Source organism: Coffea arabica, chromosome 7c (assembly GCF_036785885.1).
Source record: "Coffea arabica cultivar ET-39 chromosome 7c, Coffea Arabica ET-39 HiFi, whole genome shotgun sequence".
Taxonomy (NCBI): Eukaryota; Viridiplantae; Streptophyta; class Magnoliopsida; order Gentianales; family Rubiaceae; genus Coffea; species Coffea arabica.
Genome location: NC_092322.1, coordinates 29949641 through 29967671, shown reverse-complemented (window position 1 = coordinate 29967671; position 18031 = coordinate 29949641). Strand labels below are relative to the sequence as shown.

At 42.6% G+C, this 18031-nt stretch overlaps 1 protein-coding gene across 1 annotated transcript; it reads left to right on the top strand.

Annotated features, from left to right (window-relative positions):
* Nucleotides 1–1181: 1181 nt before the first annotated feature.
* Nucleotides 1182–16893, top strand: LOC140010643 (uncharacterized). The gene is made up of 8 exons (XM_072057950.1): nt 1182–1271; nt 4504–6096; nt 6379–6830; nt 11079–11311; nt 11515–11949; nt 15125–15355; nt 15548–15636; nt 16354–16893. Exons 1-8 carry the CDS (start codon nt 1182–1184, stop codon nt 16891–16893), a joined length of 3663 nt encoding a protein of 1220 aa, XP_071914051.1.
* Nucleotides 16894–18031: the final 1138 nt, after the last annotated feature.

Below are 18031 nucleotides of genomic sequence, written 5' to 3'. Positions count from 1 at the left end.
CGAGCGAGCAAAAGTCAGCCAAGGCAAGTGGGGTTTCGAATGGAGCATGGGTGCCTGATTCGTCATCTTCAAAACCGACCCAAAGGGCCGAATTTAAGGCTGATCTAGGGGCATCTAAACCTAGAAACCGCGACACTAAGTGCTTTAAGTGTCAAGGTTTCGGTCACATCGCGTCCTAATACCCAAACCGAAGGGCCATGCTCATGCTTCTAAGTGGTGAAGTGCTAACGGATGAGGAGGATGAGTATGAAGGCATGCCACCATTGGTTGAGGAAGAAGAGATAATTGCCCCTGACCAACCTGTTGGACTAGGCCTTGTCACAAGGTTGGCATTGAGTGCTCAACGCGCAAATGAAGAAGAGCAGCGTACCAACATCTTCTACACCCGATGTCTAGTTAACGGGAAAGTGTGTAGCTTGATTATCGACGGGGAAAGTTGTACCAATGTCGCCAGCGCCTTATTTGTCAAGAAATTACACCTACCTGTCCAAGATCACCCTACACCATATAAGCTTCAATGGTTTAGTGATTGCGGCAAAGTGCGAGTGTCCAAGCAAGTTTCTGTGAAGTTTAACATTGGGAGATATGAGGATGAGTTGGTGTGTGACGTGGTTCCTATGCAAGTTGCCCATCTTATTCTTGGAAGACCTTGGCAATTTGATCGCGAGGTTACTTATGAAGGTCATTCCAACAAATACTCGTTCATGCATAAAGGGATAAGGATCATACTTGTTCCACTCTCACCTACACAAGTTCAAGAGGACCAAAATGTTTTACAGAGGGAATGGGAGTTGGATCGATTAGAAGGCAAGGAAAAGAAAGGGCGAACATTGATCATGCTCGCTAAACCTGAGGACAACATCGGGCACTGGGAGCTGGATCGTTCCACCTTTGTGGTGTTTAATGTGTTTTCATTTGTGCAGGTTGTTCGTGGTCAGATATCCTTCATCTTGCAGTGTGCAATACCCGCAACCATAGAGATCTGCGAAGAGAGTGCTGGTCAAGTAATTTCAACCAACACTAGTCTAGTTACATTGGCCTTTGATGCAGTTTTTGCACGTCTTGATGCGTACAACTAGCAGCCCAACCAAACCTTGGTTCACCGGGCGTCCGCTCATCCACCCATAGGGTTGAGACGTCGCTTGTGTGACCATTGTCATGGAAATATTGCTGTCTGCGACATGTATCTACCACCACCACGAGTTGTCCTTGTTCCACACAAGGATGTCATGATCATTCTTCGCTTAAGAAGGCGACATGCAGGCTGTTTGGTGACTATACACATGCTCTCATCACTTTTGTTTTGTAAGAGAGTCATGATTTGGGGACAAATCGCCTTTAAGAGGAGGGGAATGATGAGAATATAAAGACCAAGACCCATTCAAGCACATGGGGAATTGGAAGATTCAAGTGAAGACTAGTTGATTGCACGAATGCTTGAGTTTAGTAGGATTATTTGATTTTCCTCGTTGATTTTGGGTTATTTCTCGCTTTAGAAAGTCTAGGAAATTAAGCTAGTTTAATTGCGGCCCATTTGTTAGTAAGTAATGCCCAAAATCTTTCTTAAGTATGTAGGGTAGTTTGGTCAACTTTTGGATTAGGGTTAATGCTTGTAAGGGCTATAAATAGCCCCACTTCCTCTTTGTTTCAGATTAGTTTTTGGCTATTAAATACAATTAGTGAGTTTTCACTTTCTCTTTGGCAAGAGAGTTTCCTTTGAATACTTGAGAATCTTCTCAAGTTATTCACCTGAACTTATCAATCGAGTATCTCCTTGATTGTGGCGGTCTACTACCTCCAATTTGGTTCGTTAATTCGAGTAGTGACGAGTTGAGATAATATCAAAATTGTTCGTGACTTCTAGGGATTAGTTGGGTCAAATTTCCGCTGCCTAAGCCATGGTGTTTTGGTTGTCTAGATCGGGGTTTCACATCTGGTGAGGAGGTCGAGAGAGCTATCCAAGTGGAGCACGTGAAGGTGCCATTGGGGCCTATGACACGAGCCCGAGCGAAGAGATTCAATGAAGCACTACAAATATTGGTTCGTGCGGCCCGAGCATCCAGTGGAGAGCCAAAGGCTATTGAGGGCCTCAACGAAGCTAGATATGTCATCTTACTCGCGGCCATTCAAGAGGATTAGCTACCCAAGATTCGGCCAAGGGCCCATGGCCCATCATCAGTTAGTAGAGTCAATAAAAGGGTCCAACACGCCTATGGGTTGGACCTTTGTCGTTGTTAGTCTTAGGTCATAGGCTAGGCCATGTGGGCCACCTTTTTAGTCCCTACGCCGAGCTTTTGGGCTAGTGGCGGCCCAAAGGAAGGCCCAAGGGCTGACCGCCTTTCCTTCAACTTTTACACGCTTTGTTAGGTTTTGGTTACGGCTACAAATAGCCCTAAGTCGTTGTTTACATGCAGTTTTTGGATGATTAATAAAATACACTTTTGAGAGTTCTCTCAAAGCTTCATTGAAGCACCATTGAATATCTTAGAATCGTTCTTAGGTATTCAATCGACTTATCAATCTAGGACCGCGCTAGATTGTGGCGTCCTCTACCAAATACCGAGGTTCGTTGGCCACGTGATCAACGGGTTTAGGTTATCCGCTGCGTTCGTCGTCTTCAACGTGAGTATCTACCTTCTAGGTCCAAACCTTTCTGTACGGGTTGCATCACACGGTTGGTGCCGTTCGTATCAGCTGGCATCAGAGCTAGTTGAAGGTATCACGTATATCCCTTGTTTTTGTTACTCCATTATTGGTGTCGTTTGCTCTTCTTTGTGTCGTATCTAAGTCTGCCATTTTTGTTGTTTTTTTTTTGTTTCAAATCTGTCCGCATAAATCTGAATTGGTTTGTCTTGTTTTGCGATTCAAATTTCCTGTCCAAAACACCTGCGATCTGTCCAAGTCAGCCCGCTTATTTCCGTTGCCTTGACAAAACAAAAAAGGGGCGGCTAGGGTTTTGCGCAACTAGGGTTTGTCCAATCTGTCCAAGTTGCTCGAGCCTTGTCCAAGTTGTTCTAAGTAATTTCCTAAACTGATTTTGTGGATAAACCTGCTTGGGGTGGGAATCTTGAAGAGGAACTACACTAATCTAGGATTTATTGGAGTTTGTGGAAACTATCTAAGGGTTCTTGAAATTCTTGAAATAATTTTCTTATTAGATTTGTACGATATTGCGGTTGGGGATTGGCCTTTATTTCTGGAAAAATTGTCTTCCACAGCCGAGTGTTTGTGTGGTTCTTTAAGTCAAAACAAAAAACAAAAAAAAGAGAAACGTAAAAGAACAATAAAGAAAGGAAATCGTGCTCTTTATTGCCAAAAACCTGATTTGCTACACTTTGTTCCTTGAATTTGATCCGCACAACAACAACTTAAAAGCACGAGAGGGGCGTAAAAATTCTGACCAACCTTCTCTTGAAAGTCTCCAACACTTGGTACCTTGATCACTTGTATCACCCTTCGAGATTCTTGAGGATCTTGATTATCTTGAGTCTTGAAAACTTGTACCTCCCTTCGTATAAAAAGTTTCTTGTACGTTCTTGCATCCATACGGGGCCTTCTTGGTTTAGGAGTAAATTTCGTGGGAGTTTCTTGGGCAAGCTGCTTGGGGGATTCTTGAGTGACATTGCTTGCATCCTCTTGTGAAGCCATCGTCTTGAACCAAGAGTCAAAGCTGTCATTGTGTTGTGCAAAGAGTGGGGAGTCGAATTGCTTGAGTTTTGGGGGAGAGTAAGAGGCGAAATTTTGGGGGTAAGGATCGGCTGTAAAGAGAGGAACTTAAGGAAGTATAGCCGACTTTAGGAAGGTTTAGGGAGAAAGAAATCTGGAAATTTTTGGGAACCAATTCTGATTTGGTATAGCCGACTTTGGGAAAGGTTTTAGGAGGCAGAAATCTGGAATTTTGAGAAACCAAAACCTTACTTGGTATACCACATTAGATTGGGAGTTGGCAACTACCTAAAGTTGTTTAAGGAAAGTTTTTCTAAGGGGTTTCCGAAACTAGCTTGATTTCCAAAATCTATTTAGGAAACTAGATAAGAACATTTGGATAATTCTTGTTCTACTTGGGCATTTCCCTATATTAACTCCTTGTTTAGGACACTCTTCCTACATTTTCTCCTACTCGTCTCCTAATTTTTTTCTCCTTCCTTTGTTTTTCCTACATTGGAGCCACCCTCTCACCTAGTTCCATCCCTATCTTAGTCTTAGTCTTCCATTTCTGGCATTTTACGACATTCCATTCCTTTTCTTTTAGTAATTCTCGAGTCACTCATTTTTTTTTTGTTGAGGATTGCCGATTTTCTCGTGTTCTAAAGTTGGAGGTTGATTGTTTGCTTGGAGGACTTCTAATTTCGTCAAGGTAAGCTATCAAGTGGTTTTTATAGCATTGGTGAGTTTATTAGAGTGCTCTTGAGTGACATACACGAGTGTAGAGCGCAAACACGCGATGGAGTGAGTCAGGAATTCCTTTTTCCTACTTGTTTTTTTGCTACTAACCTTTTGCAGGTATACTACATCATGTCGGAGGAGAGTGATGCATCCAAACTAGGCTCCAAGCTACACAATCAAGAAATGATCGGGGAATTCCAACGCATGCTTAGGGAATCTATGGCATCGCTACACCAACGGATGGACCGCTTAGAGCTGTCTCAAGCTCGGTCCAACGCAGCTCATCATGATGGTCCACCTCGCGAGGAGCTCGCTTCTAATAGCGAGGAAGATGACTTCATCCGTCGGCCTAAGCAAGACTACCGGAGAACCGATGACGGCCTAAAAGGGGTCAAGATCAAGATCCCCGCCTTCCAAGGCAAGTCTAGTCCAGAGGCTTACCTAGAGTGGGAACAACGAATCGAGATGGTATTCGAGTGCCAAGCCTACACCGATGATCAAAAAGTCAAACTGGCAACCCTCGAATTTACTGATTACGCTATTGTCTGGTGGGAGCAGGAACGCACTAGCAGGCGCCGCAATAGAGAACGACAAATTAGTACATGGGAGGAGTTACGAACCACTATGCGGAAACGGTTCGTACCCAGCCATTACTATCGTGATCTATATCAACGGCTCCAGACATTAGTCCAAGGAAGCCGTACTGTTGAGGACTACTATAAGGAGATGGAGATCACCATGCTCCGAGCCGATATTGTGGAAGATAGAGAGGCTACCATGGCGAGGTTTCTTAACGGCTTAAGACCTGAGATCGCCGAATTGGTGGAATTGCAAAACTACGTCGATATGCCTGAGCTAATTGATAAGGCATCCAAGATCGAGAGGCGGCTTAAGAGGAGGGGTACGACTCGTAACCCTAGCTTCTCAGCCACGCCTGTGTGGAGAGGCAATCCGGCCTTTGAGCGGGAACGGCCTAGTCCAGGGGTGTCCAAATTTACTCCTAAGACCGAGCCACCGAAGCCACCCACGAGGGCAACTCCAAGACCTTCATTCGACTCATCGAAGCCACGGAGCCGCGACAAATGTTTCAAATGCCAAGGATTTGGGCACATTGCTTCTCAATGTCCTAATAGGCATATCATGATTGTCCTACCAAGCGGAGATGTTGTATCTGACGATGAGGAAGAATTTGCCGAGATGCCTCCATTGACTGGTGAAGGTGAAGATTCTGAGGAGGAGGTTGAGGCCACTACCGAACAAGTGGGTGTTGCTCTAGTAGCCCGTCGGGCTCTTGCAACCCAGGTCAAGATGGTGGATGAGGCCCAACGTGATAACATCTTCTACACAAGATGTCATGTCAAGGATAGAGTATGTAGCCTCATCATCGACGCGGGTAGTTGTACAAATGTGGCAAGCACTCTCATGGTGGATCATCTTTCCTTGCCCAAATTAAGGCATCCTAGCCCATACCGCTTGCAGTGGCTCAATGAGAGTGGGGATATCAAAGTCACCAAACAAGTGGTGGTGCCTTTTCGGATTGGGAAGTATGAGGACGAGGTCCTTTGCGACGTCGTCCCAATGCAAGCTTCTCATATTTTGTTGGGCCGGCCATGGCAATATGACAAAAAGACTACTCATGATGGCTTTACCAACAAATACTCCTTGCACCACAACAAGAAGATGACACTAGTCCCTCTCACACCTCAACAGGTGCATGAAGACCAACTGCGCTTGCAACAAGAGCATGAACGAGAGTTGTCCACGAAGTCAACCGATTCTAAAGCAATCACTAAAGCACCAGTTGAGAGGACAGCTACTCCGGGAACATCTGGTCGAATGGAGTGACGACCCAACTTGCTTGCCAAGAACAGGGACGTTCGCAAATTACTTTTGTCTAAGCAAGTTGTCTATGTGTTCTATTGCAAGGAGGTGATTTTACTTTCTCACGAAACACTCCATGACTTACCTCCTGAAATTTCTTCTCTGTTGCAGGAATTTGAGGACGTTTTCCCAGATGAAGTCCCAAGTGGACTACCCCCACTTAGAGGGATCGAGCACCAGATAGACTTCGTCCCTGGAGCAGCCTTGCCGAATAGACCGGCCTACAAGATGGGTCCTGAAGAGACTAAGGAGATCCAGAGGCAAGTGGACGAGCTCTTAGAGAAAGGTTGGGCACAAGAGAGCATGAGCCCATGTGCAGTTCCCGTCATCCTCGTTCCAAAGAAAGAGGGCACTTGGAGGATGTGTATGGACTGTCCCGCCGTCAACGCTATCACAGTTAAGTATCGTCACCCTATACCTCGTTTAGATGATTTGTTTGACGAATTGTATGGTTCAGTCATATTCACCAAGATCGATCTTAAGAGTGGCTACCATCAAATTCGAATGAAGGAAGGGGACGAGTGGAAGACGGCCTTCAAGACTAAGTATGGTCTGTATGAGTGGTTAGTTATGCCGTTTGGTTTGACTAACGCTCCTAGTACATTTATGCGTCTTATGAATCATGTGTTTCTGTGAGGACCCGAAAAATTTCTTATTTTTATCGAATATTAATGGTTGAATTAAGTATTTACCCACCTGTTTTTCCCAAATAATTTATTACGACCATTTTAAATCCATTCGTATGGAATAATGTCTTCATTATACTTTTAAAACGCCCCGTTAACAACTTCAATTTTCAGAGGATTGTTTAGGTGAGAAATAATGAACACGAGTGTTCCCAGGTGATATTATATTCGAGAGTATGATTATCCTGGGGAAATTAAGAACGGACAATAGCAGATTAAGAAAAGTTAATCGAGAATTAAAGGTGAATAAGTTCTAAGTGAGCATATACTACTCACGCGTGGATAGTTTTCCAAAAGACGCATGGATACAAATTTATTGGAGATTTGAGGAGTTAATACTCGACTCATGTGAGGACTCTTAAAACCCTAATTTGAGCTTATTTAATTATTTACTTGTTCATTTATTCCGAGTATTATTTTCTAGACCTATTGAACATAATTACGTGGAAATATAGCTTCGTTATATTTTTAAAGTGACTTGTTTCAAGAATTAATTTCCTGGAGTACGTTTAGTAAAAATAGTGAATAGTGCTTGGAGATTTTATCCGCGTAGTAGCACAATAAGCTTGGAATATTGGAGACTTGTACTATGGTCCTAAAATAGGTAATCTTATGAATAAATACTCAAGTGATAGTTAGTAGTGCAATCGTTATAAGAAATTCTCGGAAGTTTCGCGTTATAGCGTTAAAATTGACGGTACGCGTTTTCACGCGCGCAACTTTATTTGAGGGACTTTAGACCCTTATTTCGGGACAATTAAGAGTGAATAATATTTACATGAATATATATGCATTGGAGGTTTAGTGCACTAGTGAACCAAATGCGCGAGAAATCGAGCCTAAAACGTGCCAAACGAGCCCTAATGAGAGTTGACTAATGGGTGATTTGTGGCCACAAGTTAGTATCTTCCCTTGGAAGCTTAAGAAAAGTCTGATCACTCTCTCTCTTCCTCTCAAGACAGCCGGCCAACACCCTCCTCTCTCTAACTCCATTACTTCAAATTTTCAGCTCACAAATCTCACTCAAAACCACCCCAAATCATCTCCAAATTCAACCAAACTTGCACCACACTTAGCTTGATACTTGAGGAGCCTTTTGAGCTGCAAACAAGGGCTGGAAATCACGGTTTTTCTGGAGCAATAGAGGGCCGAAAATTCTGCTTGAACACCCAACCAAAGTAAGTGATGATCCACTCTTGGAAACTTGAAGTTTGGAAGCTATTTTACCTTGTTAAGTTCATGCATGCATTTGGTTAGCTTGTGTATGGTGTAAAAATGTGATTGTGGGCTTTTTGAATTCCCACACTTGGGTTGTTGTTGCTGATTTGATGATTGATGGTGGTTATATTGTTGGTTTAGTGGTTAAAATGATGCATTAGTGGTGGGTAATTAGTAGAAACTTCATTGGGTGTAAGAAGCAAAAACTTCCGATTTTACCCCTGCCATGTTCGGCCATTTTGAGGCCAAATTTTAATGGTCTAACAGCTTGAATTGGATTTTTATAGGATGTATTTGATGTGTGAAAAATTTCATTGGAAAATATTGAGGTTTGATTGAGCAAATGAATTTTTCTTGAGAACTAGCAAATCTGGAAAACTGTTCGCGTATGATTCTGACCAGTGGTAGTATTTTGGCTATAACTCTGTCCTCGGATGTCGAAATCATGTGCCGTTGGTGGCGTTGGAAACTAGACATTCCTGGATTTAATTTGATATATAATGCACGTTCTGTTTCTTTGTGAGCAAGCCAAACCAAATGTTTTAATTTCGCTGTCCTGTTGCTCCGTTCATCTGGAATGAAGTGTTCAGGCAGCAACTTGATGCCCGATTTTGAACCAGATGGGTGCCGAATTTTGAAACGATTTCTTCTGTGGTATTTTATCCCTATGAATGAATTTTCCAACGGCGTAAGCCATGCTCGATTCCGAGTTAAATTGATTGAGTTGTGACTAAAACAAGAGGACTGCCCTGTTTTGGAAAAACGTAATATTTGGACTGATTTGCGGAAAAAATTGGGAATGATTTTATTAATTGAAGTCTTGATGCTCATCACTTACCAAAGGTATCATGAATGTATTATAGACCTTTATTTCACAAATGAACCATGGTTGGATAGTTTTCATGGTTAAACGATTTGAATTGGAAATGGAAGTCACAAGGCAGATTGCCTTAGAATTTTTCTTGAACTTTGGTTGATTAATTAACTATCTTTCCGAAGGTATTTTTCCCTGAAATTTGATAGAGCGGTACCTTTCATATGGGAGTAAAATACTGCCAATTTTGGTACCAATCCAAGTTCGTTTCGATACCCAATTAAATTACTAAAGTTAGAGGTTCAAATCTGGAAATTCTTCTCCAGTCTTGAATTTCCCCAACATTGAGCTACCGTATCTCGGTACTCGAAACTCCGATTCTTGATCCGCTTATTTTGTTATAAACCTCGCTTGCAACTCTAATTGAGTGACAAATTTCAGAGGCTGGTTTGCAACGTGTGAATCGTGCCGAATTTTCAAAGTTGGCCGAAATCCAACTTAATTCTGCCTTGTAAACCAATCCTGCATCTTCAAGCTCATTTTTGAACACTTTCCACTTTGATTCATGGAAAAGTGTCTTCTAGGAACTTATAGTACTTTCTAAGAGGTTTCCAACGGTATAAATTTTTCCAATTCTTGACTTATGCCGAGCGAGTTACGATTTTTCAAAAATTTAAGATAAAACTGAAATTTCTCAATTTTCAAGGCAAAGGAGTTTTTCCAAAATTCTTAATTCTCTTAGTATTATTCAAACGTTTTGCCCTCGCTTTTCGTGATAAAAATTCAAATAATATTGTACATAATAAAAGGCTAGTTGAACCTCGATTTGCGTGTAATTGAGGTTTCTTTTGTGAAATAATCTTTAGATTGTACTAGAGTACAATCTTCCTTGATAAGTGGGTTATTTGTATGATTATCCGCTATTAATTGCCAGGCGCACAAGGAGACCTTCAAGAGGATCTCACTGTGGACACTTGAATCTCCAAAGAATAATCCCTATTGAATTGCTCGGTGAGTGTCAAGTGTGTGAATTCTTGATACTTGCTTAATTGTGGTAATTGTTGGGAATTTTTTTAAAAAGAAAATAAGTGCGGGTGCGTACTTTATCGCACTCGTTCTAATTTCAAATGAATGATTGAAGTGTATTAAATGAATGAAATGTATTGAATGAATGAATGAAATGAAATGTTATGTTATGATTACATATGTCGTTGGAGTGAACCTCCTCGACTTTCAAATGAATGGGGGACGCCCAAACTCATAGGCCGACCTTGGACTCGAGCCGGCAATGGGCTTGGTCGGGAACCTAGGCGAGCCATGAGATATATAAGCTCGACCTAATAAGAGGTCTTGCTTGGCATACTCGTAGAGTATCGCCTTATAATAGACTTGTGGGCCCTTGGGGTGTACGGTGGACGGAGGGAAGTAAGTGGTGATCTACGGAAATGGAAATACCGACCCGGTTGACAGGAGGGTCAACGCGGGAAGGTATACGAATGACATCGGCAGAGCGAGTGAAACTTAGCTCCTGAGAGCTACTATATCCTTGAATTGTTTCTGATTACTTTTCCTGTTCGAATGGTTGATTATTGAAACATCACGGTTTTTACAATAAATTTGGGATTGCTATTTGAACAATGTGCTTGCATGTGTGTTCTTGGCCTCACGAGCGTTTTGCTCACCCTGTAGATTTGTTTTCCTTAACAGGATTGGACTTGGAGAAATGTTGGAGAAACCCCTCTTGGCGTACTCTTGTTTTTTTAGGGTTTCCGTTGCACTTTGGGGCTAGACTTGTGATCGATATATATATATTTTGAATATTGATGTATTTCGAGATTCCGATGTAATGATTGGGCAGATGTTGAATATTGATAAGCTTGAATGCTTACGCACTGATTGTATTTATGATATTTAATCGTAACGTCTAGTATTGTATTAAGCTTGAACGGAAATTGCTTGAGTCCTGGCGAGAGCTGGGCAGGCGTCCTGCGGATACCCTTTGGTTCGCCTTAGGGAGAAGTAGGGGCGTCACAGTTTCGTCCTTTCTTAGGTAAATTTGTTGTTGTTTATTTTGACGACATTCTGATCTACAGCAAGAATCCTGAGGAACATGTAGCACATGTCCAAGCCGTCCTTGAGGTTTTGCGTCGGGAGAGGTTATTTGTCAACCTCGGCAAATGTACTTTCTGCACTAATGAGCTTGTTTTCCTTGGTTATAAGGTTAGTGCACAAGGCATTAGAGTGGACGAGAGCAAGGTCCAAGCCATCAATGACTGGCCCGTACCCAAGACCATGAGTGAAGTTCGGAGTTTCCACGGCCTTGCGAGTTTCTATCGCCGGTTCCTGAAGATTTCAGCACTATAGCTGCCCCTCTTACCGCAGTTATCAAGAAAGATGTGAAGTTCGAATGGGGGGAAGCTCAGGAGAGGGCGTTCCAACTCCTTAAACACAAACTCACACACGCACCCGTGTTGTCCTTACCTAGTTTTGATAAAGCTTTTGAGGTTGAGTGTGATGCTTTTGGTGTAGGAATTGGAGCTGTGCTGATCCAAGAGGGAAGGGCGATCGCGTACTTTAGCGAGAAGTTAAATGGTGCCGCCTTGAACTATTCCACCTATGACAAGGAGCTCTATGCTTTGATTCGTGCACTGGAGACATGGCAGCACTACCTGAGGCCTAAGGAATTTGTCATCCACACTGACCACGAGGCATTAAAGCACCTCCAGTCTCAACAGAAGTTGAACAAGAGACACGTCCGGTGGGTCAATTTTGTGGAGTCCTTCCCCTATGTGATCAAATACAAAGCTGGCAAGACCAATGTCGTTGCCGATGCACTGTCCAGGAGGTATGCCTTGACTGCTTTACTTGATGCCAAACTCCTTGGATTTGACCTTATCAAAGAACTTTATGATACCGACTCTGATTTTTCTGATATCTACAAGTCTTGTGCTAAGTCGGGTCAGGGTAAGTTCTTCATACATGATGGATTTCTATATTATAATGATAAATTATGCATTCCGTCATGCTCTATTCGTGAGTTACTAACCCGTGAGGCTCACGGCGGTGGTTTAATGGGACACTTTGGTGTCACCAAGACTTTGAGTACTTTACAGGAGCATTTCTATTGGCCACGTATGAGGCGGGACGTGGAGCGAGTGGTGTCACGTTGCATCACCTGTCACCGTGCCAAGTCCAAACTCCAACCCTTTGGTTTGTATACACCTCTACCTATTCCTTCCGCACCATGGGTTGATATTTCGATGGACTTTGTCCTTGGTTTGCCTAGGAGTAAAAGAGGCCATGATAGCGTCTTTGTCATAGTGGACCGATTTTCCAAAATGGCCCATTTCATTCCTTGTCATAAGACGGACGATGCTACTCACATAGCTGATCTTTTCTTTACACATATTGTCCATTTGCATGGTGTGCCTAGGACAATTGTGTCTGATAGGGATGTTAAGTTTCTCTCATACTTCTGGAAGACCTTGTGGGGGAAGTTGGGTACTAAATTGCTATTTTCTACATCCAGTCACCCCCAAACCGATGGCCAAACTGAGGTCGTTAATCGCACCTTGTCTACTTTGCTCAGGGCCATCATTAAAAAGAATCTCAAAATGTGAGAGGAGTGTTTATGTGACGCCCCGAAAAAAAAAACTGAGTTTGAGAACCCGAAAATTTTCTAATTTTCTAGGGTTTATTTTTTTAATTGCCCGCCTTTTCTACATTTTCTTGATTAGAAAAATTTTCCAGATAAAGTTTATGAGCAAAAATAGTTTTAAAATGATTTTTCTAGTATCGGTTAGTTTTTGAGAAATTAAAAGCGTATTTTGGACGTGGGACCCGCAAGTGCGGTAAATGCATTATATTTTTTTTACAACTTGTTTGAATTTTGTATTAAGTGATATTATTTTACAAGGTGTTAAGATATTTGTAATTGGAGAGACAAAAGATAAGTTTTAAACCTAAGGGTGACAAGTGTCACCATAAGATTAAGTCTTGGACTTTGACTTACTATTCAACCTTTTACCATTTACCATAATAACTTCAAAAATTGACCAAAATATCTTCATTGCTAAGCTTCATATGGCCGGCCACCTTCAAGCAATAAGGGAAGAGAAGCTCTCCAATTTCTTTGCTCCAAGCTTGCTTAATCTTCACTTTTAACCGTTTAATTTTAGTTTTACTCTATAAAAACTCTTCTCTTGGTTGGATTAAGGTTCTTGGTGAAGTGATTTGGAAGATTTAAGTGCAAGGTTGCTCCATCTCTTTGGTTACTAAGGTGAGTTGAGAAGGACCCCTCTCCTCCCTCTAATGATGTTAAATTCATTCTTGGTGATAGTAGGAGATGCAAGTTTATGGATTAAAACTTGATTTTGGTTGAATTGGTGAAGTTTTTTATTTTTTTTGAGGAATTTTCTGGTTTAATGTGATCATGGTGTTGTGGTCATGTATGATGATTGGAAATGATGTTTAATGACTCTAGGAGGTGGAAAAAGTGATTAAGTGCAATCAATTTCTGTTTTGGAAGAAATTTCAGAAAATTAGGTTTTGTAGTTCTTCATTCTGCCCGAATTTATTGCACTATGTTAGAGGCCGAATTGGCCTTTTCTCAAAACATGAAAGTTGTATTTATTTGTGAGTTTGAAGTGCCTGCAAAATTTCAGATCATTTGGATATGTGTAGAGTGAGTTATGTCGATTTTACTGTTGCTGATCTGGGTTGCTCAGAATGTGAAAACTGCGCTTGTAATCGTTTGTTTTGACTGGAATTGGTTTGGATTTTGTTGTTGGTGTCTTCTGAGGAAATGTAGCTGGATATCTTAGCTTCCATATGCCTTTGGAATCAATGCATTTGGACCTGTACAGACCGAGTTATACCAATTACAGCATAGTGGGATTTGTGAACCTGTTTTAGTGGTTCTGGTTTGGTATTTTGGCATATTTGACCTAGTTGTGCTCGAAACTGGGTTGAGTGACCTTCTGTAATATTGAAGCCCTATCTCTTAGCTTCGAAACGGTGTATCTTACACCCCCATCCGACAATCGTAGCGCCCTTGGTACCATTACCGCAAAATGACGTCAAAACTGTTTTTCTGGTTTTGAGCTTAACCTTCATTTCCGGACTTTTTCCCTAGCTTTACTTGTCTTTGTACTTCTTGGAGCTTGCTGAATGGATATTAGATGAACTTATTTGTGTGACTTTGGGACTGGCTGGAGTAATAATGAAGCCATGATGGCTGGAAAAGTTAGCAAATGTAGGGGAAGTGCTGTCCGAACTTTGAAGGGATTTGTTTGCATTGGGTTTGTGATCTAAGGCTTGGAGTTGAGCAAGGCAATGATACATGATGGATGGTTTCTGAGCCGTGGAGGTGAGTGACCCTAAACTGTTTCCAAAGTTACTTTTGAAATGTTCCTTGCATTGTTTCTTTGGTTTGCATATCATGTGTGCGCGCATACGAGTTCTTGACATGGTTTGGCTTTAATGAGTTCTTGAGGAGTCTTGTGCTGGACACCAACGTCTCCACCACTTTCGTGAGTTTGTGATATGATCTGGAGCACCGATGCTGCTCCCCTTTAATGTTTATGGTTTCGTGATCTGTTTGAGCGTTGGGTGTTTAGTTTCAATGATTTCACTGGCTCACGAGAGCAAAAATACGTGCATTTGATACTTGAATCATGACATCACGACATCATCGAAATGCATTATTGTGAAAGATATTTGATTACTGGTTTTATTTGGTTACTCGCTGAGCTTCTAGCTCACCCCAAAAATATTTTATTCCCCTCCACAGGGCTCAAGGCGAAGGCAGGACTTGTTGTGCTTATTCATGTGAATGGATGGATTTCCTTTTGTGTAATAGTTATTATTAGGGATTGTAATGAATGTTTGGAATCGATCGGATGTATACATACGTTCCACGCTTGGAATTAGTTTCCGCTTCGTTTTGTTTATATGTAAATATTGGAGATTTACATTGTAATATTTGAGGTTTATTCTTGTAATATATTTGAGGATTGTAGTGAACGACTGAGTCCCGGCGAGAGCTGGGATGGCGGCCCGCCGAACCCTCTGGTACGCCCTAGGGGGAGGTGGGATCGTCACAGTTTACCCCACGTCGAGTTTGCTTATAACCGTACAGTCCATAGTGCTACACAGTTTTCTCCATTTGAGATTGTTTACGGTTTTAACCCATTGACTCCTTTGGATTTGATGCCTTTGCCTTTGTCTGAGCGTGCTAACCTTGATGGCAAGAAGAAGGCCGAGTTTGTCCAGGCTTTACACCGGCAAGCGAGGGCCAACATTGAGGCTCGCACCCAACAGTACCTGAAGCATGCCAACAAGGGTCGGCGTCGCGTGGTGTTTGAACCAGGTGATTGGGTCTGATTACACTTGCGCAAGGAGCGTTTCCCTGTCCAGCGTCGCAAAAAGTTGCTGTCCCGTGGAGATGGACCATTCCAAGTTGTGGCGCGCATTAATGACAATGCCTACAAGCTCGATCTCCCAGGTGAGTATAATGTCTCGGCTACCTTTAATGTTGTTGACCTAAGTTCCTATCTTGCAGATGATGAGGTCGATTTGAGGACAAATCTTTCGCAAGAGGAGGGGAATGGTGAGGAGGTCGAGAGAGCTATCCAAGTGGAGTACGTGAAGGTGCCATTGGGGCCTATGACATGAGCCCGCGCGAAGAGATTCAATGAAGCACTACAAATATTGGTTCGTGCGGCCCGAGCATCCAGTGGAGAGCCAAAGGCTATTGAGGGCCTCAACGAAGCTAGATATGTCATCTTACTCGCGGCCATTCAAGAGGATTAGCTACCCAAGATTCGGCCAAGGGCCCATGGCCCATCATCAGTTAGTAGAGTCAATAAAAGGGTCCAACACGCCTATGGGTTGGACCTTAGTCGTTGTTAGTCTTAGGTCATAGGCTAGGCCATGTGGGCCACCTTTTTAGTCCCTATGCTGAGCTTTTGGGCTAGTGGCGGCCCAAAGGAAGGCCCAAGGGCTGACCGCCTTTCCTTCAACTTTTACACGCTTTGTTAGGTTTTGGTTACGGCTACAAATAGCCCTAAGTCGTTGTTTACATGCAGTTTTTGGATGATTAATAAAATACACTTTTGAGAGTTCTCTCAAAGTTTCATTGAAGCACCATTGAATATCTTAGAATCGTTCATAGGTATTCAATCGACTTATCAATCTAGGACTGCGCTAGATTGTGGCGTCCTCTACCAAATACCGAGGTTCGTTGGCCACGTGATCAACGGGTTTAGGTTATCCGCTGCGTTCGTCGTCTTCAACGTGAGTATCTACCTTCTAGGTCCGAACCTTTCTGTACGGGTTGCATCACACGGTTGGTGCCGTTTTGTCCAGGCTTTACACAGGCAAGCGAGGGCCAACATTGAGGCTCGCACCAAACAGTACCTGAAGCATGCCAACAAGGGTCGGCGTCGCATGGTGTTTGAACCAGGTGATTGGGTCTGGTTACACTTGCGCAAGGAGCGTTTCCCTGTCCAGCGTCGCAACAAGTTGCTGCCCCGTGGAGATGGACCATTCCAAGTTGTGGCGCGCATTATTGACAATGCCTACAAGCTCGATCTCCCAGGTGAGTATAATGTCTCGGCTACCTTTAATGTTGCTGACCTAAGTCCCTATCTTGCAGATGATGAGGTCGATTTGAGGACAAATGTTTCGCACGAGGAGGGGAATGGTGAGGAGGTCGAGAGAGCTATCCAAGTGGAGCACGTGAAGGTGCCATTGGGGCCTATGACACGAGCCCGCGCGAAGAGATTCAATGAAGCACTACAAATATTGGTTCGTGCGGCCCGAGCATCCAGTGGAGAGCCAAAGGCTATTGAGGGCCTCAACGAAGCTAGATATGTCATCTTACTCGCGGCCATTCAAGAGGATTAGCTACCCAAGATTCGGCCAAGGGCCCATGGCCCATCATCAGTTAGTAGAGTCAATAAAAGGGTCCAACACGCCTATGGGTTGGACCTTAGTCGTTGTTAGTCTTAGGTCATAGGCTAGGCCATGTGGGCCACCTTTTTAGTCCCTACGCTGAGCTTTTGGGCTAGTGGCGGCCCAAAGGAAGGCCCAAGGGCTGACCGCCTTTCCTTCAACTTTTACACGCTTTGTTAGGTTTTGGTTACGACTACAAATAGCCCTAAGTCGTTGTTTACATGCAGTTTTTGGATGATTAATAAAATACACTTTTGAGAGTTCTCTCAAAGCTTCATTGAAGCACCATTGAATATCTTAGAATCGTTCTTAGGTATTCAATCGACTTATCAATCTTGGACCGCGCTAGATTGTGGCGTCCTCTACCAAATACCGAGGTTCGTTGGCCACGTGATCAACGGGTTTAGGTTATCCGCTGCGTTCGTCGTCTTCAACGTGAGTATCTACCTTCTAGGTCCAAACCTTTCTGTACGGGTTGCATCACACGGTTGGTGCCGTTCGTATCAACATCAGTGCAAGAAATGGATGAAGTAGTAGAAGCCTTCTCTTTCCTTTCCTCTCTAAAAAATTCGGCCAAAGCAAGACAAAATGAAGATGACTTTTGGTCCAAATTGGTATTTAGTAAAGTTAGGAATTAGTAGTCAAAGTCCAAGTGTGAGAACCCGGAAAAAATTTTATATGTTTTCTAGACATTATTTTATTTCCTTGTCTATAAATTTATACTTTTCTTCAATATATTAATTTTCTATACATTTTTATAAGTGAATATAGTTTTCAAATTATTTTCTTGATATAAGTTAGTGTATGTTAAATTTGAAGTGTAGTATTAACGTGGGACCCGCTAGTGCGGTAAGCACGTATTATTCGGACAACTAACTTAAGTTTTGCATTATGGGATTAATTTACAAGATGCTAGGAGATAATTAGAGGTTTGCTAGATTCATTAGTATGGAAAGACAAGAAGATAAGTTTAAACCTAAAAGGTGCCAAGTGTCGCGACCCGATTGGATGGTGGACTTGACCAACTTTTTCTTACCTTTACTAAATACAAAATTTGACCAAGATCATCTTCATTTTGTGCTTGAGCTGG